The 24,385-nt window shown below is 45.3% G+C and overlaps 1 protein-coding gene across 4 annotated transcripts in view; it reads right to left on the minus strand.

Annotated features, from left to right (window-relative positions):
- Nucleotides 1-24,385, minus strand: part of GRK3 (G protein-coupled receptor kinase 3) — a 78,378-nt gene that overhangs the window by 36,234 nt on the left and 17,759 nt on the right. Inside the window, exons 1-3 of one of the 4 annotated variants that reach the window (XM_063351496.1) lie at nt 4,599-4,950; nt 4,337-4,410; nt 2,966-3,432 (exon numbers count right to left, since the gene is read on the minus strand). Coding sequence is in view for 2 of the 4 variants with exons in the window: in XM_063351495.1 (XP_063207565.1) it covers nt 4,337-4,410; nt 4,599-4,683 (159 nt within the window). In the remaining 2 variants the exon portion in view is untranslated. Of the gene's footprint in view, nt 1-88; nt 109-2,965; nt 3,433-4,336; nt 4,411-4,598; nt 4,951-24,385 lie in introns of those variants that run through there. The other 3 variants (XM_063351495.1, XM_063351494.1, XM_063351497.1) reach the window with 3 other exon arrangements.

Consider the following 24,385-nt stretch of genomic DNA (forward strand, 5'->3'; position numbering starts at 1 on the left):
GATTCGCTTAAAATTGCTGCAAACACGCCCAGGGATGTCAATGAAGGTTTTCTTCCCTTTTCTCAGCTCACGGATGGAGAGCACCAACCTCGCTCCTCTACCGCTCGAGAGCATTGACCCCTTTCTCACATTATTTCACTCGATGCTCCGGCCCATCCGCAGCACCGTTTCCAGGCTCCCGGGGCCAGCAGAGGAGCTGGATGTAATGTTATACCGGCAGCAGAAGCATCGCACAGTGACAGCCCTCGGCCCAAGCGTCCCGCTCCAGGGCGATTACAGCACGTCACGTACCCGTGTCCAAGCAAGAATGTAAAGCATATTTCAAAATGTTCACACGGTCCAGCTGCCAGTTGAATTTGAATCCCAAAGACAGTCAGAAAGACGGTTTCACAAAACGTATCAGGTTTCTGTAGACGCGATACAGGAGGTCAGTGTGTTCCAGCAACGGCAATCCCATGTGGTTCATTTACAGAACGAAACCTGACAACCGGTTCCAGAAAAATACAAAACCTCACCAAGTTTAAGGGTTCTTTGGAGTGTATGTAGGGCAAGAGCTCTTACAGGATTGACAGAATGTAAAAATCACACAAGATCTTTAGGGACAAGTCTCAGCTCTCATTGCCGGACCTTCCCGGCATCAGCCTGTGAGGTCCCAGGCTCCAAAGTAAGTGTGCAGGCTTGCTCTGGACCGTACACCGACTCTGGAAAACCCAAGTGGAATAAGAGCCAGCTGGATTTCATTCCGTGCCTGTCTGAGAAGGAAGAGGCCATGTCCCAGCTGTCTGTACTTTCAGCCTCCGCAAACGATGTGCCAGAGCATCCCCTCCTGCAGCGGGGAGAACGCACTGCCTGCGCCTCCAGGGACAAAAAGCACCGCTCCACTCTCCCGCCAGCCACGCTTTCATAGCCAGAGCAGCACCAGGGTTAACAGAAAACACATTGTTGAGGACTTTTAAAAGTAAGGATTAAAAAAAAAAAAAAAGTGTTTTGCCTCTATGTCACCACAATATACTTTTTTTTCGCCCTTCATTCAGAGGCTGCTCCTTTTACAGGACGAGCTGGACTTCACAGCCCTCAAACAGGTCTCCGCGTGACAAACCCAGACCAATCTCTCTCTGAAGGTGGAACACCGTAATTAAACTCGCTATTTTTCTAGCTGTAGTCCTCTTGTTTGCTGACTATGATAAAGCAACAGTTCCACCATGATTTGCCATCTGTGATTACTTCCCCCTTGGTACCAATATATAATTAAAATGATTCAAAACATCTTTGCCAAAGAAACATTTTTTAATTAATGCAATGCCGCAAAATAATTAGAAGTACAGGAGAAAGCCTGGTGCATATCATATTGTCTTACTCGAATGCAACCTCCTGCCCTTCCCTATCTATTTTATTAAACCATCTGCACCCGAAGCAGAGGGGTCTCTTGCAACAGCCCCCCACGGCCACGCTGGCGCCAGCTCAGTGTCTCTCCCACCTGCCCTGACAGTGGGCTTTTTAACCAAAGTCCCTTGGTTTTGTAAAGCTTTGGAGAAAAGGACAGCAGGTGACAAAAGTCCCCATCGGTGATATATTCCCGGGCAGCTCAGTCCCAGCAACACCCTCCTGACCACGCTGCCCGACACCGCTCATCACACAGGTGATGCTGTGAGACACCTCTGCTGGGATGGCATTTAACATGCACGCCTGACATATTCACAAGCTAATTTTACATGTTTATTTAATGGAACATTACTGTACCACGCCAAAAAAATTCAGCACCGGGCAGAGCTGAGTGTCACCATTTATAAATGTAGCCCGGCTCTGGCAGCAGCAGCTTCCGCAGTGTCGCTCCCGACCCCGAGATCACGTCCCGTGTCACCGTGAATTTCGCCGCTTCCCTGGCAAACTTCAGCTCACCTCAAGAAAAGTGTCTGACAAAGTATCTTTTCAAAAATTGAAACCAGAAGGCATTAGTTTTCAAGCTAGAAGTTCTTTTTCTTTTTTTTTTTTCCTCTCTTTTTTGAAACCGATCTGGATGAATCACTCACCCAGTTAAATGCTTGATCGTGACTTAAGCTGCAGTAATATGAAATCCCTGGAGTACGGAGCCCTTCTACATCAAGCGATTTTTAATGTAGCAATGTACTCAAATTATACTGCATGTAATAAATGCAGTAAGTAAATCAAATATACATATTTAAAAAAAAAAAAAAGCTTCTGAATCCAGGATGTCACAGAAGAAAACGCAACGAACCTCTCTTTAAATATCTTTAATGGGGTTTTTCGAAAAGTACATGACAAAGCACTTAAAATTCTTTTTAGGCAACACTTTGCTAATAAGCTAAAAATACAATTTCAAATTGTTTCAGAGATAAAGAGGCAGCTAAAAATATCTTGCTAAACAATCTGCTACAACATGCCTTTTTGATTACTTATGACAGCGATATCTTCGGTATATAAAAGATGAAAACGATAGAAAAACATTCTTCCATTACTGACAGCGAGTATCTAATTTGAGGGGGGGAACTGTGTATCGCTGAGGATTTACCTCCAAACTGATAACCAGCTTAGCCTGTTTTGTGCTGTTAGCCCACTAGCAAGAAAAATTTTAAATCACCAGCTTAAGAGTAATCCAGACAAAAGGTTATCTCGGGCTGCGTTTCTAATTAATACTGAGCAATACAGGCTGCATTTTCAGAGCACGTGCGCACGTTTTAACTGAAAGCAGCACCTATGATAGGATTAACGACAGTTTTATATTTAGAGCGTCACAAATCTGACAAGGAATGAACGGAGCGGTGAGACTCCAAGTTTCCCGAGCGGAGGGCGCAGACGTGCTGGGGGGGGGGTTCCCTCTGGGCACGGGAGGGCTGGGGAAGGACACGACACACTCCCCCAAAACCGCGATGCTATTAGCCAGCCTTGGGCATGGCGTCTGTGAGCTGCTTCCTTCATTAACTGGTGACGACGGAGTACAACGCACCTTAGCGATCTAAAGCCACCTCTCGCACCACTCTCCGCAGGCTCCTCTTGCTCTGCAGCACTCCCAGGGCTGTTCTGCAGCCCTGCCACCGCCACTCCCCAGAGATCTCAGAAGCCAGCGCCAGCCCCGGCTGTCCCTGCGTCCCTCGTGCAGCGCCACGGGCAGCCGCGCTCTGCTCTACAGGCAAAAGGATGCTAGAGAAGGGCACGAAGCATTTGGGAGTGTGATCCGAACGCTGGTACCTCCAGCCACATGTCCTTTTCCACAAGGCCAGGCAGCTGCCCGAAATCAGCTACGGACACCGGGGCGTCGCTCTCAGTCTGGATGGGTGCTACAGGGAACGAGGTGCCTGGGACTGCAGGCACGGTGCTTGGGCATCTCACCTCGGCACGGGGAAAGCCTCCGGGATGCGGAGGACCAGACGCGCCGCTTCCTCCGGTGGAGGACACGAAGCCAAGGCAGAAGAGCTGGCAAACGTTACTGACTTTAATTCCACCTCTGGTTTGTGGCAGAACTAAGATTCCCAAGTGCAAATCAAAAGCTTCTCCCATTTCTCAAGAACATACTTGGCTTAACTTAAGGTATCGGGGATATTTAACAAGTAGAAGCTGAGATGAACCCAATTTCAGCTCACTTCTTCTGAATAATTCAAAGGAACCATAGTGAAAGAGTGTACCTTATGACAGAAAACATTAATAAACCTATAAATATTTTAACCTCTGTTGGCACTCTTCCCCTTTCCGTCATTCTCTCAGTATTTTCCAAGTTATCTTTTGGCACATGGATGTAGTGAATGAACATCTGGTTAAGTGGCTGCTCAGGTAACTTTCTTCCATTGTTTTGTTTTCAACACATCACGCCTTAAAACTGAACATACTTAGCTCTTGAAGGACAAACATAGTAACAATAACTTCCAAAATACTTTTAGCTTATGTTTAATAAAGACACAGTTCAGTATATGCAAATAAAAGCACGGTTAGAAGTTGAGCTATTTTTCCTGCAAATATTCCATTTTCTAAATCTTAAGTATTTGCCCAGCAAGAGGGCAAAAAAAATTATCTACACTACTCTCACAAAATATGCTGGAAGAGTACTGTACCAAAGTACCAACTTGATTAAATAGTCACATCGCTATTTTTAAAAGCTTCTTCAACTTGTTTAAAATGTCGGTTTTGTCCCTTTGAGATGCAATCGTTACTGTATAAAATATTGTCATCTTAGGAACCATTCCACCACGAAGCCGAAAGGACTGCGGACAACACGCACCCCCCACACCCCTCTCAGCACCCCCTGCCCGAGGGCTCACGGGGCAGGACAGCCTTTCCCCCGCCCCCGACGCGCTCTCCCAAACCTCCAGCAACCGCCGCTTACCTCTTCGTAAAACTTCAGCTGAGGGACGGCTTCATCGATCTCATTCATGCAATAGTCTTTAAAAAGCAAAAATCCTGGAAAGAAAAAAGAAAAAGAAAAAAATCAGAAAAAAACAACATACCGTTACTATGATAACTTGTAAGAAGGGACACGAAGATAGCCGGGTATCGCCATGGATTGTATACACCGGTGTACACATCCCCAGCTGCCACGGCTTGGCAATACTGATTCTCAACAGAAAAGGATCATACACCTCACTCACCTCCCGTAGCTATATTAAGCATATTCCAATTTCTACCTGCTGAGAATTTTATGAGATGTTTACATAATGCACCAAAATATCCCATTCCTCTTCACGGATCAGGTTTTGTTTCTTTTTCCAGAGTAAGAACTAGATACTCTTCACACGGTTTGGGGTTTTTTGGAAATAAATTTACCTACTTTTTATTGATAAAAAACGACCTCTTCTGCATTCCAATTCTAGAATTACTGGTTAATGTTACCTCTAGTAGGTTTTATAGCACAATAAATTACATGAGCATCTTTACAGTTCCTTCGCAAGTAACTTAAAGCACGACCTCAGCAGCCTGCTGACGAGTGTTTTCCATTATAAGCATTTTAATGCTTCACCTCATGGAATCAGGGTCTTTACGTCTGGCTGAGCTGGTACCTGCTTCCCTTTTACCGCACATGGCTATCTGCTGTCACGGCTCACTGTCTGGGTTATCTGCAAGCCCCTCAGAGCTGTAAACGGACGTGCTTTCAGTCCACTGCAGTGGGTAATACCTTTCCTTATTTAGAATTACGGCCTTCTTACTGAAATCACACCCAGCTTTGGGAGGGAAGACCACAAAAGTTCCAACTAAAACAACAAATCCATCCCGCTCCACTCCTCTCCCAACAGGGCAGCACGTCAAGATACAAACCACCCCTTTTCAGCTTTAAAAAATAAATATATACATACAGGAGACGTATATTTTTTAATTAAAATGTAAGTGTAATTTGAAGTTATCGCAAAATTACATTACCAAAAAAAAGTAGCACGTCACTGTATGCTCAACTGAGAAATAATACAACTACCTACGACGCCTCATGTTTTCCAGACTACGCTATCCCTAAAAAAAAATTGCAAAACCCACTTCATGTGCTACGTAGTAATTTCCCTGCAGCGTGTACAGGAGAGCATTTCACTGTCCGTTACGAACACCGTGTCCTTTCAACTCACTATCATCTAATTTTAGCACAGAGCTGAATAAGAAAAACCCCACCAACTACTCGGAAGCAAAACCATTAGCGGCAGTGGACAAAGCAATGCTAATCAGGCAAACAAAAGCTTTCATTTATGTATAACGAAAACATTTCTCAGCTTCTCGGTGGCCCCTCTAGAGCTGTAAGTGGATCCCAAGTTAGATGTCCGATCGGAAGAGCTTGTTTTCCTGGGGTCCCCTAGATTTATTGGGTCACCATCAGAACACCAGAAAAGGGATTATGACCAGACGACAACTATTCTTCCCTTGACTCATTTAGCTGATTAGGATGGTGTTTTGAAGATTATACAAACTATTTCTCTAAAATAAGGGCAGAAATCTAATTACGAGATTCTCCAAACTTTACAATTATTCTCAACAAAAAGAATCGTTCTTGAAATGGCAACAACTGTGCTTTTTTGAAAGCAAAAAAGCCAACGGACCCCAAGTTTTCTATTCCTTAAAAGCAATTTGCAATCCAAGTGCTTTTTCTTCTTTCACTTTTTTTTTTTTTTTTAAGGGCTTGTCTTAGTTCCTGTTCTAATGGAAATACTCTTAGTAAGTTATCTTCCCGTATCGCAGAGGAGACGGGAGCGGAGCAGCCCCAGTGATCCCCATGCCCCGTACGGAGCTCCCAGCCACCCACCGAACCCCGGGTCACCCTGTCACAGCGAGGGACACGGACCGTCCCCGCTGCTGCCAAAACCCAGCCAAAGCCACCCAAAACCCCTCATCTCCAGAGAGGGAGAATCCGCCCCTCCGGAGAGCACACCTCTGCTTGCCTTCCCCCGCCGTCAAAGTGGCACGAACCCGGTTTTCAGAACAAAATCTGCCACTTGCGGAACGGAACCCAATTGATGAACTCTTATTTTACACAGAATGGAAACGGCAGCAGCGCCGAGCGGAATAACGCTGAATGGACTGAACTTTTATTTGGACAATGAAGCAAAGAAGATTACAGTCGCATAATTAAGAGGCTAAAGAGTGGCACAAAGAGCGATGAATGCAGTGAAAGAAAAATCCCTGGCGTGGTCCCAGCTCCTGGCTGTTCACCAAAAAAACCCACAAACAACAACAAAAAAACCCCACACAACAAAACCCACAAAGACAACTGTGGGAGGAGTGTGAAAATATACCAACACAAATTTTCAACAATGCCATGCCAAACATTTCAGCCCTGTTTAATGTTTTCCAAACTTTTTCAATTTAATTATCGCAGAGAAAGCCAAGGTTGAGAAGAGAACACGGAACAATCGCAGGGTTACGCTGCCTGCGCGATACAGCCCTCCTCCGAACCGCATCGCTGCGCAAAAATCTACAGACATCCCAAAACAAGGTTAGACATTTTTAATATAGTCATAATAATAAGTTATAGCTGTATGAAGCAATACTGAGAAAACGCTGTTCATCAGGTTTCAGTGAAGACGAGTGGAATTATTACAGCAGCATTTTAAAACCTACGATTAAAAAAATAAATTGTTAAGAAATACTGCAGTAAAATAATTTATAGTGCGAAACATCGCTTCTCCACCAAGGTACCAACGTTGTAATTATTCACTAGGAGGACACCCAAGGCATCTGCGAGCCTGGCGTAGACAAAGCCGTGGGTGGTTCTTCCAGCTCCGCAGCAGGCGGTGGGGACAGGACGGTGGCGGGGATGGGGTGTCCCCTCTCGTCTGCGGCGGTGGCACTGCGCACGGGGGCTGATCCCGCTCCTCATCCCGGGCATGGCCGCCTCTGGTACAGCAGGAGGTCACGCAGAAATTCTCTTGTAGCCAGAAAAATGGCTAAGATTTTTTTTTTTATTGTAATTTTTACAAGTTGCAACAGGGAAAAATAAATAAAATCCACTTACGAAGGTCAGTAGCAGCCAAAAAGAATATTATTCTAACTCTTGGAGAGTGTTTAACACGAATTAGAGCATCAGCTTTCTTTAACTGTTCACCACTGTCTCTTCAGAAAAAAAAAACCACCACCACATTCCTGTTAAGAAATGCTGTTTGATACCAGCTGAGTTGAAATAATAAAAATACATATTTCAAGTTTCCTTTGAAGAACCTATGGACTGGGAGCCTCTATGTACATACATTAAGGTGTACTGCGTACATACATGCAGCTTATATAGTCATCAAAACATCGTGATTTCACATGGAACGACTGCCCTGGATGGAAACATTCCTAGTATTATTTTTTAAAAGATACGCTCCAACCAAACCATAGGACGGATTATGTACCATGAGCTTTCCAAGCAACAGTTTAGAAAGTTAAGCCACACGCGCTGCTCTGCAAATAAGCACCAGGTTATGTCGTCCTACAAGTTTTCCACGTGGCTGTTAGTTCAGATCCATCCCTTACAACTGGAACCTACGTATTTTGAATACCTCCAAGAATACATCTCTAAGGACGAAGTGACAGTGCCTGCACCAGTCACTGAAACACCAGCTGGTGGCTTCAGCGCTGGAAAAACACTCTAGAACTGGGAGGGGACAGCCAGCTGCAGAATTCATCACCGCTTCATTTCTGCGGTGGCGACGGACGAAGCCATTTCCAGGCCCCCGGCAAAAGGATGTCGGCGCCGCGGCATCCCGCTCCCCACGCCGCGCTGGGGAAACGAGCTTCCTCCCCACCACCACGTCCCACATCTGATCGGCCAGAATCACATCCTTGCGGGGCGCTGAAGTACGTCCTAACGCTTGGCTAGCATTAGGCAACCCTGCGCGCTGCTCTCAACATTATTAGCCACACAGACATCAGAGAAAAAACTGTGGGCATCCAGCACAATCTTGTAGCTCGGGAAAGATAAACCGAGTGATGGAGAACTTTTTAATTAAGGGAATGTCTTGATCAATGAGATTTTTTTTTTCCACTTGCCTCGTGAAAACAGAGGGGAAAGGTGTCAACTCAGGTGTTTTCTCTGTCCAAACGACAGTAACGTCAGACGGGCAGCAAAACGCATCCCTCCGCGCCCTGTCTGGACGGATGCTCTTCTGCGCAGGGAAATGCCAGCGGGATGAAGGGCAGCTGCGTCCCAGGGCTGGGCTGGGAAGCGGCGGGAGGAGGCGGATCGCTGCCACGGAGCCGGGAGGTCTGCAGGAAAACTGTATTTCCAGGGATGATTGATCTGAGGCTGATGGTTAAGGACAAAGAATGAAGACGGATCTGGGGACTGTAAGAGACTCTCGCGGAGCCTGGAAGACAGAGATGTTAAGGAAAAAAAAAAATCTTTGGGGAAGCCAAGAAACAAAACCAGATTTGCCAAGCCGTGAGAGCGGCTTTTAGTCACTCGTAATTACTCCTCTAAAGATTTACGACAGAGGAAAACAGAATCAGAGTCTCCACTACCAGTCGAGAGTATTGCTCAAAAGGACCTAAAACTCCTAAGTATTAAGAAAGATTTTGTGGGTAAACTCTTCATTTAAGAAGTTATGTTCCCTGATTTTTATCTTTTTTTCTTTTTTTTGAACGACTGGCCTTAAACAATTAGCTCTTTTACAGCACAAATGCAGACGCGCTGCTCCTCTCCCAGCCTGTCTGACCATGGCAATCCACGTCCCCAGGTATCAGCACAACTGAAATCTTTCCACTGTCCTGAATTCAAACAAATCCAATTACAGCTTAATGTTCTCCGTACTAGAAGCGTTTCTGTTTCGACCTCCCGTTGGATCAACGCATCCTGCGCTTCCACCGCAGCACAAAGGAAATCTTCTTTTACCGATGTTCTCAGATTGAGTGAAAAATTATTAGCCAGAAACCGCAGCTCTCAGATAATAGCAAAACTAACTGACAGACGCTGCATTGAATAAGTGACAGTAGTTTGAAGAAGTTCAAGGAGAACTGCTGAAAGGCACAATAAGCACAGTTAACTACACACAGGCAAATAAGACCAAGAACAGAAAGCAGGAATTAAAAAAATGATAGTGTTAAGTAACAGATAAAAGGAACCAGCAATTATTTATGAAATAAAGATGCTGTCAGCTTTCGCTTTAAAGATTTCTTCTTCCATATTATATAATTTCTGCAACAACCAGATCACTAGTTGTTAAGGGGAAAAAAAATATAATTTTAAAAGCTTTTTCTGGTAACACCAGAGTGATGGATGATATCAATAACACATACGTGCGAGTGCGAGACAGCACCTAGCTCCAAGCCTCTGCTTTCCCAGTCTTTGGACAATAATTTTTTCCCGTTACCTTTTTATGGACAATCCTGTACAGCTAAGTTTGCCAAACGCCATTAACTGCAATTCCAATTACCAAGGCAAAACGTCTGTCAAGGAGGGATAAAGACGACCCTGGAGGTCTGCAGGCCCTTAACTGGCCACTCGCGACCAGGCGGGGATGGGGAGATGCGGAGAGCAGCCGAGCTCCAGGGGTCTCCGGTGAGAAAACCTGCACCCGCTGGAATGATCGGACCATTCCCAGAGCTCATCCTGAACCGGACAAGGTCCGCTCCACAAGCTTGGAGGCAACAAGGCGAGGGAATTAAGTTAACCCATCTCTTTTTAAAAAGAACATACTTTCTACTTCTATATTTATTTCAAGTTATGTTTTCCTAGCATGATTTCAGAAAATTTGCATGAAACCCTGACTCTTAAGTCAACAGCAAGCCCCCACCTCACCCCTGAATGAATAAGGTCTGCCTTTTATTCCCCAAATTCAGCACTTCTCAGGGCCAGGCCGGGCAGAGAGCAGAAACGCAGGCGGTGACCAGCGGACACGCTTCAGCCAAGCCTGGCTTGGCCACTGACGCCATGTTCACAAGCTGATTACGGATTACACTATTTCATTACCCCAAGCAGCCTCCTGTGCCACTTCTCACTCCCACGCGAGGTTTCCCCACAGCCCACACCACCCTTCTCTCACCATGTGGATGGCGGGTACCCCTGGCTACGTGCTCATCCCCCACGAGCCCACAGCTCCTCCCAGGCTATCCCGGGCTGGCACGTTTATCCATTTAACACACTCCATCTACGAGATTCTGAATTCCCACCTCTGCGGTTGCCCTGCTGTGATGGAAGCCCAGCGTATCGTCGCAGCCACCCTCGGCTCCGCAGCGAGACCGATGTCTGCGGGCTGTATCCATCCAGGTTCAACCCAAACCGCCCCCCAAAACGTCCTCCCCTCCCAGCATGGGACTGCACAGCGCTATTGGGACCAACAGAACCGGGCAGTGCTTTGCAATACACAGCACTGTTAAAAGCCATCTGTTTGTTAGCAGAGTCTTTTTTTTTTTAAAAAAAAAAAAAAAAAGAAAAGAAATAAAACCTGCAATGTAGAACCCTTCTCTTGTGGTTTGAATAAAGAAATGCTGCCCTTTCCACTTGTAGGGATTAAAGCTGCCTTCTCATTTTACAACTGGTTACTTGCAATTCTCCTGCCGTGCTGTCAGTGTTTCGAAAGCAGGACGCTCAGGCGGGACGGCTCTGCCGCGCTCAGCGAGGGGACGGCGGCTGGGGGCAGGCTGCCAGCCGGGCAGAGGGACGCACGCCGGCCCGCTGCCTTCTCCTGCCGTCTAAAGGTCACCTCCGCCGTCGCAACGCCCTATCTTGATCTTCACGAGAATGTCAATTAACTGAGAGCACGGGATAATAATGAAAAGAAAAAAAATTAATGAGGAACTCCGTAATAAAACAAACCTTGGCAAAAACTACTTCTCTAATTCCAACTGGAATTTTATTAGTATCTGATTCAAATACCTTTTGAACAGGAGTAAATAAAAATCTTATTAAAACAAACAGAAGCGACTAGGTAAGACAACAGAGCTAAAAATAGACACATTTAGCCCCGATATAAGTATTCACAATGTCACTGATTGAAAGGAAGCTGCATCTATTTACAGCAGATCTGAACGTGGTCCAAAATGCTGATGTAGCCTCTTTCTAGTAGGCAAAATAGCAAATTAGAAGACAAAAATATCAAGCTGTTTCCAAATCCTAACTAAACGTGCTGTGTATAAATACGGAATAATGAAAAACAAATAAGTGGCGACATCTGCACCAGAATCGGTCCAGGCTCGTTTCCCGTCGGCTGCGGTGAATGGCTCCAGCTCCCGGCAGACGAAGCTTTGGCCAAGCTTCCCCATACCCGGCTGCTCGGGAACGCGCTCTGCTGCTCTGCAAACCATGCAAACACAAAGATTTGTCCTCATTTAGGGCACTTCAAGGTCTCTATGCTAAGTCCCTCCAAGGCCTTTCCTGATCTTTCTTATTTGGCTGAAGTCGGACAACAGCAGAAAGAAGTCGGAGGAGCACGGCCAGAGGGGCATCTGCACGCGAGAGACCTCATCCCTGGAGAAGCCTCTTGTGTAGAAAACCTGAGGAAAGTGGAGGACAGCATGGAGGAACAGCAAAACTCAACTCTCACACCGTAGTGAAACCATTGTATGTTTATGTTTAAACCTGTTTATTGGGTTTTTTAACCATCTGCAAGGGCCCTCACCCGGAGGTAAGGCTTTGGTACCTCTGAATCACAGAATGGTTTGGGTTGGAAGGGACCTTAAAGATCACCCAGTGCCACCCCCTGCCCTGGGCAGGGACACCTCCCACCAGACCAGGTTGCTCCAAGCCCCGTCCAACCTGGCCTTGAACCCCTCCAGGGATGGGGCAGCCACAGCTTCTCTGGGCAACCTGGGCCAGGGGCTCACCACCCCCACAGCCAAGAATTTCTTCCTGAGATCTCATCTAAATCTCCCCTCTTCCAGTTTAAAACCATTCCCCCTCCTCCTATGGCTCCCCTCCCTGATCCAGAGTCCCTCCCCAGCTTTCCTGGAGCCCTTTTAGGGACTGGAAGGCCGCTATAACATCTCCCTGGAGCCTTCTCTTCTCCAGACTGAACAACCCGAATTCTCTCAGCGATGAAGGTCCACTGTGCGACAGCCCTGAGCTCTTCCCCAACGTGGTCTGTGGCCTCTGAACAACAGGGAGCCAGGACCAGAAACACAGAACCACGCTTGGCTTTTCTGCTGGAAAACCACCATTCCTCCCAATACGCCATCTCGTGTTTTATCCCTTTTTATTTTATTTGCCTCCAGTAATGTAACGAGCCCACCATGGGTACCAGTAACAGATCTGGGTCTTAGACACAAAACATAGGGGTAGAGGTCTATTATTAAACCATGTAAAAATTGTAATTCAAACCAGCCTGCAGTTGTTATAGAATATCCAGTCAAGTTCAAAATCTTGTTCTGTATGGTATACGCAGGCAGTTGCCATAGCAGAGGATAATTAAGACCACCTAAGAGCTCCAGAACTCAGAGAACCACCAATTTCCTCGTTCAGGAACAAAGAGACTTTGCTACTACCCGGGAAAACTCATCTGCGTAGGAATCACAGCGTCGGGTAGGTACAAAGCCACAAAAATCCTCCCAGCCCAGAAGGCACCACAGATTTCACTACTTTTCTTGCCAATTCCGAGCTATTTGTCCTTAACCTATTTTTCCTAATAGAGCCTAATATACATTCACTTTTCATTAAAAAACAATACATCATAACAAATTAAAACATATCTCTGTGCATAAAAAGCAGTGTAAAAGAACAAATTGTATTTTACAAGACAGGACTTGCGCACAACGGTGAGGAGTGCAGAACAATTTCCCTAGAACAGAATCAAACTGAGCTCAAAATTAGTCTGTAAGTTGCCAGGTAGCTCGTTTAATGACGTCTATAAATCATTATATTAAAATAAACTTTGGCTAAAAGGTTTCAAGTGTCTTCAAAGAAAACCCTTATTTGCAGGCATATTTTCCATGAGCTTTTCACCCAGTGGAACCACTAAACACATGTTAAATCTTGGTCAGCCGGGGAGCAGGAGCTGTGCCGCTCCTCCAGCACACACGTCTTAGGGAGAGCAATCAATTATTATCCTGCTTCGAGCCCAGAAGAGCATTTTGGAGTAAAATACTCGAGGTGGGTTACGGAGTCTGCGTTTCAGAGGAGAAGGCACAGAGTAAACACCTTCCCACCCCCCCTGACAGGAGCCAGGGCTTCGGCGCTTTCAAAGGGTAGGACCAGCAGCTTGTCAAGATGTCAAGTGGTGGCACACCAGTTCAAAGGATAAAAGGATTTCTCAGGAAAAGAAGAATGTGCTCTATTTTTAACACAGAGCTGTAAATCATTAAAAAAAATAATAATGTGATGTCTGTGCTTCACCCACGGCAAGTGCCACTGGATCTCTGCCTCAAAAAAACAAAAAAACCCAAACAAACAAAAAACCCACCGTGTATCTTAAGACCCTCATGAAACGTACCTCTGAATATTGAACACATAATAAATAATTTTTTAAAGCCACGGAAAGAAAAGAAGGGGGAAAACTTATATCTGAAACGCATTTCGTAGATATCTTTCACACTCTGGTCTCCCTTAACACACAGAATGCCAGTCCACTAAAGGAGATCAGTACGTACGTCGAAAGTGGATAATCGAAGGCATTCAGGATATCAAAGGTGAACAAAAAAAAAAGGCTGTACATAAGAAAAAGTAACTCTAAAAGACTGAGGACTAATATCACTAAACAGAGAGATGTAAAAATACTCTGATTTTTAAAAGAACGTCCATCGGAAGAAGTGAAGCCAATTTGAAGCCAACTAAACACACATTTGAAGCATTCCATTTCAATCAGTTATTGCAAGGAACGTGATTAAATTCCTTCACTAAAGCTCATCAAGAAATAAACAGCATTTGAGGTTTTGTTCTTTTTTTACTCGTAAATAGAAGAAACTCCCACCACTTTTGCAAGTGGTATTAGCAGCTACTAGCAAGCTATTAGCAAGCTAGCAAGTATTAGCAGCTTAAAAATGTCATGATGGTTGTTTGTTATTTGTTGGATGGGCTCTTTCCCCACGTCACAAGAATATTCAGTCCCTATGAATGACGTGACAGTTGTTATTTTCTCGGTCAGTATTTTTCCACTACACAACTTTTTAAAATTACTTACATAATGCAAGCCGCTATCCCTTCATTATTGAAAAGCACACTACTTGTTTTGACGTGCTCCAAGCTATGACCCATTCACTGTTATGAATTATTTAACACACGAAATACACTGGGAGGTGTATTTCTACTTCTTGACAGGGCCTAGACCTCTGTGTGTGTTTTCTTGGGGGAGAGGGAGGTGATGGGATCGTTTAATGAAGACACGGAATAACTTCACAACGGCAGGGTATTCTCAAGTCTCTGGTGCCAGTATTCACCTTAGCCAGTACCGTTCAGTATCTTAACCACAGAAAAGAATCACGCTCTTCTGCGACAGCATCTAGGAAGGCTGTTGTACTGTGGTTAAAAATCAAAACACCAAGCCAGTAGTATTCAGTTAGTAAATACACAACAGCAGTTAGTCAGGTAAAGAGGAGCAAAACCACTAAAACAACAGCGACAGAGCACAGATGATTCTCCTACGTGAATTTTAAAGCCTTCCTCTGGTTCACTCCGTGCGCCCCAAGAAGAAAGCTGCCGAGAGCTGGAGGTTCACAAACAGATGGCTCTACTTCTCTTCAGATTCCTTCCCCTTCTAATCAAAGAAATCATTGACAGAAGTATCTAGAAACATTAAGAAACTGTTTTGCATGTTTCTGAACCTACTTATCCCACCACCACAGCCAAGCACACATTCAAGAGCAGGATATTAGAGAGGCAGTAGCTGGACATAAAGCCGTCAGTGGAAAGAGGCCAGGAAAGAGAGAAGCAACTTCCCTGCAAGGTGACTGCTCTGCTCCCCTCCAGGCTTTGAGGATTCGGAGGTCTGATGGTGTCGTTTCCATTACTCACCTCCTGACAGCGCACCGAGGGACGTCCTACAGCACGAACCTCGCAAATCCGGACCAGTTCTCCGGGGGCTTTACAAGTTATATTATGCATCATACTTTTATAGATATTGGTATAGAACAATAAAAGCATTTGAAAGGCTTACAGTAAATATCCATGCTGTTCCCTGCTCTAGAAACAAATTCATGAGATAATTGATAGCCAGAGCTCTCCAGCTCTTTCTGCTTTATCTCTTAAAAGCACTGCGGAAAGTTAGAAGACTTAACAGCTTCAGTAATTTAGATTCTACTTACTCTTCTCCTGGTTTCTGAGCTTTCCTCCTGTTACTAATGAGTTATCCCACTGAGATGAATGAGTAGCACTGGCAGGACCAGAGAATCCGCTTTATTGTTAGTACAGAGCTATGCAGGTAAATCTCATTAAAGTTGTTATTATGCCACGTTACAGACATGGAAAACTAATATTTACCTATTTCACAGTGGTGTTCAGAGGCTTAATTGGTCTGTGAATTGTTACACTTTGATAAAAACTCCACGGGAGCGCAACTGTTTCGGACTGACTGAGAAATTGGCTGTAGGGGGGGCGGGGAAATCAAGCTTGTACACCACCACTGTTTATGCACAAGTAGAGTGTTCCATCAGAAATGGGCTAAGAAAGCTCGAGCAAGTACAAGCAGATAGAAATCACTGGAAGGGGCTCTAAGGTCTCCCTGGAGCCTTCACTTCTCCAGGCTGAACCCCCCCAGCTCTCTCAGCCTGTCCTCCCAGCAGAGGGGCTCCAGCCCTCCCAGCATCTCCGGGGCCTCCTCTGGCCCCACTCCAACAGCTCTGTGTCCTTCTGCTGTTGGTGCCCCAGAGCTGGAGGCAGCACTGCAGGGGGGTCTCACAGAGCAGAACAGAGGGGCAGAATCCCCCCCCTTGCCCTGCTGCCCACGCTGCTGGGGATGCAGCCCAGGCGGCGGGGGTTTTCTGGGCTGCCAGCGCACATTGATGGCTCATGTTGAGCTTCTCATCCACCAACACCCCCAAGTCCTTCTCCTCAGGGCTGCTCTCCATCCATTCTCCACCCAGCCTGGATTTGTGCTCGGGATTGCCCCGACCCACATGCAGGACCCTGCACTTGGCCTGGTTGAACTTCATGAGGTTGTCATGGGCCCACCTCTCAAGCCTGTCCAGGTCCCTCTGGATGGCTCCCCTTCCCTCCAGCATGTCGATCACATCACAGAGCTGGGTGTTGTCAGCAAACTTGCTGAGGGTGCCCTCAATCCCACCGTCCGTATCGCTAACAAAGATGTTAAACAGCGCCGGTCCCATACCGACCCCTGAGGAACCCCAGTCATCACTGGTCTCTACTTGGACATCAAGCCACTGACCGCAACTCTTTGAGTTGCGACCATCCAGCCAATTCCTTATCCGCTGAGTGGGCACGGAAAAGCCCATCCCTCACCAGGACCCACGCAGAGAGCCTTAGGGCGGTTGCCCTCTCCTCCTCCTTGGCTCCCCACGCCTCACCCGCACGCAGCCAGATGCCATCTCCCCCACACGCCAGCAAAGCCACTGCGAACGGAGCTGGAAGGAAAGGCAGGAGATGCCGCTGCAGGAGGCTGCTGCCGGAGCCTCAGGTGTGCAGCTGCAGGATGGCTGAACAAATCACCGAGGGCCCATCTAATCTGAAAGGAATGAGTTTACGTACATGCTTCCTGGGGAAAAAACAAACAAACCTATGAAATGTACACAACAAAGTCGCTGCGGGCTGTGTACCACACGCTTGGGCTTTACAGTCTGTTGTGGATGTTTGCTGAAAGCTTAAATGTGGAAACATGCAAGTGAAACTTCATTCAAATAATTTATCATTCGTTATCTCTATATATTCGTTATCTATCTTGCTTATCTTCTCTCCTACAATACTATTTCTGGAGTTCAAAATTTTCAGTCTGGCTGGAATTCTTGATAATCTAACCCAAAAACTGTATAATTACACCGCTCTGCTGAGACAAAGGCTATTTTCCCCATGACTTAAATCTTCCAAGAACTATACTGTATATAAATGCTAACATATATCAGCATGTGTACATTATCCATTATGTGAAGTTCCAGATGATAAGATACATATTTTTCCTATTTTAAAGCTCAGACTTAATCTGCCAGTCCACTGGGAAATCACACCACCGAGTACCTTCAACCCCTTCACAAAGAAGAGCACGGGAGCATATCAGGCTGCATCTCAACAAAGAGATGCTCAATTATTTATGATCAGAAGAAAAATCAAAATGAATACATACTACTTTTTATTTTTTTTTTTTTAACAGTGACACACAAGATAGACACCTCCTGAAAACTGCCTGCAGGTAAAAGGCACAGAAAATCTGCAGTGGGAAACTTCGTCAGCACCTCTCTAAATGATCTTCAATGTAATTCGTGCAAGTATCCCATTTATTTTACCACAAAATGTAAGTATGTTGAAAGAAATGTAGCTTCTAGTAACATTTAAATTATGACATAAAAACTAGATCTTAAATCTAACACTAGTTTGGTGAAAAAAACTGCATGCAGCGGAACAGTCTGAGTTTTATAAAAAGGCTCCGAGAGTGTCTTTTCTCTCTCTCACTGCCCACACCCCGGTTTGATACAAGTGGAGAATTGCTGTAAAGGAACAGCTCCACTGTGAAATGTCTTACATATAATAGTTTCTGTTTCGGTTTACAATCACACAGTTTCCGACATCTACTTGCGGTTTGGTTTTGGTGTTGTTTTTAACTGATCATCCGAACCGTGCAAGGAAGGCATGGCTCCAACAGATTCACGCCAGCCTCCTGCAGACTATCCACAATCCAAGTTTTAGTCTAAACTTGAATTGAAAATAAGAAGTAACACGAGAAAGAAGAAGATTAGTCTTCAAGCAGTATTTTAAATATAATTTTTTGTTCCCATAGTTACTTCCTAATTTTGACGGTGTCTACTTCTGTATGGTGGCTGTCTTCCCCAGGTCCAAAAAGGAAGCACAGAATAAAAACACTTGAACAAACAACCTGCCTTCTTGCTCTTACAGAAAACCCGCCAAGCAAGTCACTCTTTTCCCTGTCATACGGCTGCACATTATTTAGCATCCATAAACCAGAACTCATGAACTTAAGAAAGAAGTCCAAGGCTGTGACACTTTCAATCATCCAAGTCATAGATCAGTAGCTAACATGTGCCCTTGGGTGACTTTGGCTCTAAAAATACTCTGGTTTTAAAGAGGCTTTAGCACAGGTTTTCGTGCAGCCCCTCCTACTCACACCATCCTGCCCTGGGAAGGCTGGAGGACCTGGATCCATCCCTGCGGGGACTCACACACGTCGGCTGATGCAGGTCCTCCATCCTCCCCTGCGCCGCCGGCCACCGCCAGCCCCGCAGCCTCCCAGGGCTCAGCCGGACCATGGCGGGGGGGAAACACTGCTGGCACGACCCCCCTCCACTCACACCTCCTTCCTTCCCCGATGGCGCGGACAAGCCTCCAGTTTCAGCATCGGCACAAGTGGCTAGAAATGCCCAGAACCAAGATCTGCTAATAATTTTGTCATCCCCTCCTCATTTAATAGCCAAAAACCCAGGTGCTTTTCTTTACTCCCAACCAAGTTTTATTGCTTTCATCATTATTTCCTCAGAGGACTATTTAATTAGTTCAGAATGCCAACGGCACATAGATCTTATGCTTAAATTAAACAATAGCTTAAATAATGCTTCTAGGGAGGTGCTTTTCCCAGCCTGTTATTTTTAGGTATCTCGGGGAGCGCAGTGCACTGCGCTACCACACTGGCAGCAGAAAGAGGAAGAGCAAGAATGTTTTTCTCGACAGATTTTAACTCAAGATCCATCTAATGATTAGCATCAAAATTCTGAAATAATGAAATATGATGGGTCCATAACCAGAGAAACAAGCAGCAGAAAGCATGATTCATTGCCCTAAAAAAAAACCCAACCACCTCTTTAGCCTTTCTCACCCTAGTTTGTTGGTTGTTTTTGTGTTTTGGGGTTGTTCTTTTTCAACAGAAGGTTGTCACTGACAAAGCTGGAGGAAGCAGCAACCAGAGCGGTCAAGAGCACGTTTCCCTCTAACTGCAAAGGGCAGGCAGAAAAGTCCCCCACAGTTGTAGGTTGCCTGTGCAGAAGGAACTACAAAATAGACCAAACGCTCATCTGCTCTGGAAACTCAGCTAAAAAAGCTAGCAGAACATACATTAGCTATACTTAGCTGCAGCAGTATAAAGGGAGCAGATAAGAAGCGAGAGAGCCCCTCACAAGACATGCGTGTGTAGGAAGAAGCGCTGATACAGATGGCAAAATGCTCCCCCTGGCTGGGAAGACCTCCAACTTGGAGCCTGCTGATTTAAGAGGATATAAAAGACAAGTTACATGAATCACCCCCGAAAGATCATTCCTCACTATACAAAAAGTAGATGGTAAATAGGCAAAAAAAAAAAAACCACGTTTGTAACTTGTTACACCAACGACAAGGTTTTTTAATTGGTTCTTTTTACAAGTGTTAAATTTCAAGAAAATGAAACAGAAATCAGATTCAGCTTCAGGGGGGAAAAAAAAAAAGCAAGTTACGTGCTAGGCAAGGTGAAAAGCTTATATTGCAGGATGACCAGCTGCTGAAACAGCTAAAATATGTTCTGTTCTCATCTTTCCCCAAGACCCAAACCCGACGGCTCTGGGGAACAGATGAGAAACGGAGAAGGGTGTTGACAACCTGCCATGTCCCACCAGCTTCCAAGCAGTCACCAAGGCTGAACCTAAGCCAGGACCCACAGTCGTAGGATGCTTTACTGTCACATCCCCAAATTTCTAAGCCAACTTTATTCTCTGCCTACCAGGTAGACGCAATTTGTCAGAAAGTCCAGTGTCAGACATAAGAGTCACCGAACTATAACTGGCAACAAGTTTGCTCCAAAGCATTTAACTTTAATAACCAAGATAATCCTGTTCTAAAGCAATATTATGACCTAATTCACTCCCTTGAACACTTGGCAGTGTCACGGGCTGCCGCAGACCCCGATCCGCCCAGCAGCAACGCACGTTACAGCTCATTTCCAAACTGCCCTCGGAAAGCGGCGCTGTGACAAACGCGCCCACCCCGCCGCGCCAGGCAGCACCCGAAGGGCTCCGCGTGCAATCCTAACGTGGTCGTGAAGCGGAGTGGGTTCCGCGCGTAAATTATAGATATCGGGATATACTAGAAAATGTCTCTTTTTCTAAAGCAAACACATAATCTGGTGGTGTAGCAAACAGGATGTGGTAAAAAGAAAACTAGCTAAAGGTGGTTACGCACTCGGCTCCGAGACATGCTGTACTTCCCCATGAAGCTTCTGCTGTGGAGGAAGCAGCTTCTGCAGGAACAGCCGGCTGCTGGGCTATTAAGGGCTGCCAGAGCATTTTTCTGGGTGGCTCTATTATCTTCACGTCCTCTGACTCATTAGGCGATTCTTAGAGAGTTCAAGATCATTCTGGAGCATCGCTCCTGCAAACAGTTGTGCCATCTTCAAGAGATGAGAGGAACCTATTTGCTTTCACAAAGAAAAAGGTACAAATAGAGGACAGACACTTGTTTATGCAAATCTTACGAAGTCTCCAGGCCCTTTTCACCCCCAGAAGGGCTGCTGACGGAGTTTCCTGCTTTTATTTTGATTCTAAAAGGGCAGAGCAAAGGTTTTGGTTTCCAAGCCCAAGCTGCCTGTGCAAATCCCTGCAGTTGCACACCTGGGGGAGGTGGCAGGGAGCGAATCTGGGCCAATCTTTTACAGTGGGACCTGCAAAACACTGATTCTAAAAGGATTTAAGGGCTCCTTAAGGATAAACACTTGCAGGTAATAAGACCAGCACCATAATTAGAGCTGCTCATAGGAGAACATCCAACAGGAACGACTCCATGTAAGGCACCAGAAAGACTTGTATCAGACAACTGATCAAAGCCCTGGTTTTTAGATTTGAAAGAAGGATACTGAAAAACAGGAAAAAGCAATGACCTGGAGCTGCAAGAAAGAATTGTTGTCTGGAAAAAGAAAAAAAAGCTTAACAGTCCTCATCTACATCACTTGCCCAAGGAAAAAATAAGTAGCTCGATGAAGTTTTAGAGTTAGGACATAAGGATAAAGCACTGTACACTAGACGGCTCTTTAATTGAGAAAATAAAGGCACAGGAAGAGCCATCAGCAGGGGGATGAAGCAGCAGAATTACAGCTCACCATCAGAGACTCGTTTGACTCGGGATGGTTTACGCTCCTCCGAGCAGGAGCTGCCTCCCGCGGGGCGCCTGCCCCACACCTGCACCCACGGGTCCAGCCTCAGCTGCCGCCGCCCCGCATCCCCGCCATACAAAGAGTAAAAAGGGGATTAGGCTTTGAATTACCTCGCCATATTTATTTTCACAGCCTTTTGCAAAATGCTTGCCTAAAATTGAAGGTACTTTACCACAAGCAATTATGCATTAGGCTGGAAACAGAACTAATTTAATGGCAAAGAACAAGCTAGAAAACGCAATAAAATCTAAATGAACAACCACAGTAAGGAAATACAATATTTTCCAGTGCAATGCAAAGTCTTCTGTTAAAAACAGTCGTGTTTATCTTTCATCTTCTTTTCCTTCCATTCTAAACCCTACTTCAGAAGAAACCAGCTTCAGAAGTAACCGAAACTCCAGCAAAGCGGTCAGAGAAGCCCTCCTCATTTCCAGGTAACAGAGGGCAAGTACCGCTATGACTGTGCCAAGGGGAGAGGAGGAGAAAACCGCTCCGCACATCTGTGAACTCTGCAGCTCAAGATCGCGGCGAGAAACTAATACGTTAATGGAAATCTGGGCTCTAAAATTCCAGGCTCGACAGCTACCAACATGGGGGAAAAAAGAAAGATATAATCCTTCCAAGGTTACAGTCACCTACCTATAATTACTGTAACTTATCAGAATAACTGCAACATTCTTCACTGTTCTGTGGAAGCAACTGTTAATGAAAAGTATCCAATTACATAAATAAAAATATCCATTACATAGAAGCTGTTCTGTTTGATGACTTTTTTTTTTTAAGGAGAAAAAAAATACCCCCACTTCTTAATTTCATTGACGAATGGAATCAAGCTAGAGCAAAATATTAATGATCCAGCACAGACAACTAAACTGAGCACACACTGAGAGATGTCACTACAAGCAAACGAGGTATCTACGCATTTACAGTGCACAATTTTTGGCCGGAATAAAAAGTCATCGTTTTTATGCACAAAGATACAGAGTACACTTCAATTACCGTAACACAATGGAAAGCTCCATGAGACTTCTACGAAGGCGTATTTCAGACTGGAGTTTCCACAACCCTCTTTGTACAAAGCTATGAAATCCACCACTGACGATCTGGGATACTACACGAGAATACTATTTATTTTAATCTGGCAATGCTTAAAACTCCCACTCCAGAATATTCTCATACCTACTGAGCCGCACCTTTCCAGGCAAGCAGGAAGGCTGGACGCTTCTTCGCCAGCCAGGAAGGGAGACCAGCTAAAGCTCAACCAGCCCGAAGATGCTCCTGCTGCACCACCTTCCCTGGGAAACAAGGCCCGGGGGCACTTTGTTCTTGGGCATTTGCTTCCACTGTTAATCACAGTCTCGGTGTATTTCAGACAGGAATTGATCTCCTCAAGTCTTCCCAGCCCGTTTTATGGTTTTGTCCCCATTCTGCAAGACAAGAGCAGCTGTACTATCCCAGCAGACATCTGCCAACCCACTCCTCAAACCTACCGGACAAAGTTACACAACCCCTCGTGAAATCCCTTCCCCTGCTTTGCTACCCATCCTACTATTAAAATAGTTTTATTCCTATCCAGATTTTTTTCTTTCAATTCACATGTCAAGCCTCTGGAAAATTGACTAACCTCATCGTTTCTGCAACACAGCTTTTCTGGTTTGGAAGATTGTTCAACCTCATTTCTCTCATAGCCTACATAACACCCTGCTTCAATACTTCCTCGGAGGTCAAATTTAGCAGACTACTAAGCAAGGTCTGCTCATTCCCACTGCTCTTTCCTGGACTCTTTCCAGCAGGGCCATGTATATTCCGTAGTCCAATGCCAGGATGGACACAATATTCTGCCAAAAGAGGATTACTTCACATGCCTCACTGGCTACAATCCTGATTTTATATTTAATCGTGTGATGTAGCCGAGACAACACAACCTACGGATCACTACAACAGCCAAGTCAATTAAAAACATCTCCCTGATCAGTGGTTCTCCACCCTGTATTTCTGTAATTACTCCAGCACAGGTGTAGAAGACACTGCTTGTTTTGACGGAGAAGCACGGCATTTTTCCCCCTCCTCTGGTTTATGGAGAGCTTTTGTAATTCAGTCCTTGTTCTCGGTGTGGTTACAGTCTTTCTCAGCACGCACGCAGAATACAGAGGTTCTTCACTCCAGCATTCACACCGGTAACTAAATCGCTGCATAGTAACTGATCTCTGATGCTCTTGCGCAAGCTTCCTGGATACATCCTTCCACGGTCACACAGAAACACTGATAACTGTTCATCAAGTCAATTTTCCCAATAGTTCCGCCCCCTGCACTCAGCAGTTTCACCCAGGCCACATCTCCCTGTGTTACTAGCAAGAACACGATGTCAGACAGCCAAGACAACATGTATGGTATCTCTCCTACTACTGCTCCCTTTATCAACAAGGCTTATTACCCCTGCAGAGGAAAAAAAAACTTTAACTGATGTGACACATTATATTGTTGACAAGCCCATACCAAGTAATACAATTTTCTCTTCGATGTTTCCAAATAATTTAATTATTTTTCCAGTAGTTTTCCAGAACATGAAGTTAAGTTGACAGATTGCCTTGCTTCATCTCTTCTTTCCTTTCACAACGTTTCATTTCATTGAAGACCTTTGTTTTACTAAGCCCTGTCCATATTCCAGTGTTCATCAGACCATCTACAACAGTGATTTTTCCGCAGTCATTGCAAAGAAGTGGCAGGCAAGGCAATCTTAAAGATATCTATGCAACACTTTACTG

This window comes from Chroicocephalus ridibundus, chromosome 13, assembly GCF_963924245.1.
Source record: "Chroicocephalus ridibundus chromosome 13, bChrRid1.1, whole genome shotgun sequence".
Taxonomy (NCBI): domain Eukaryota; kingdom Metazoa; phylum Chordata; class Aves; order Charadriiformes; family Laridae; genus Chroicocephalus; species Chroicocephalus ridibundus.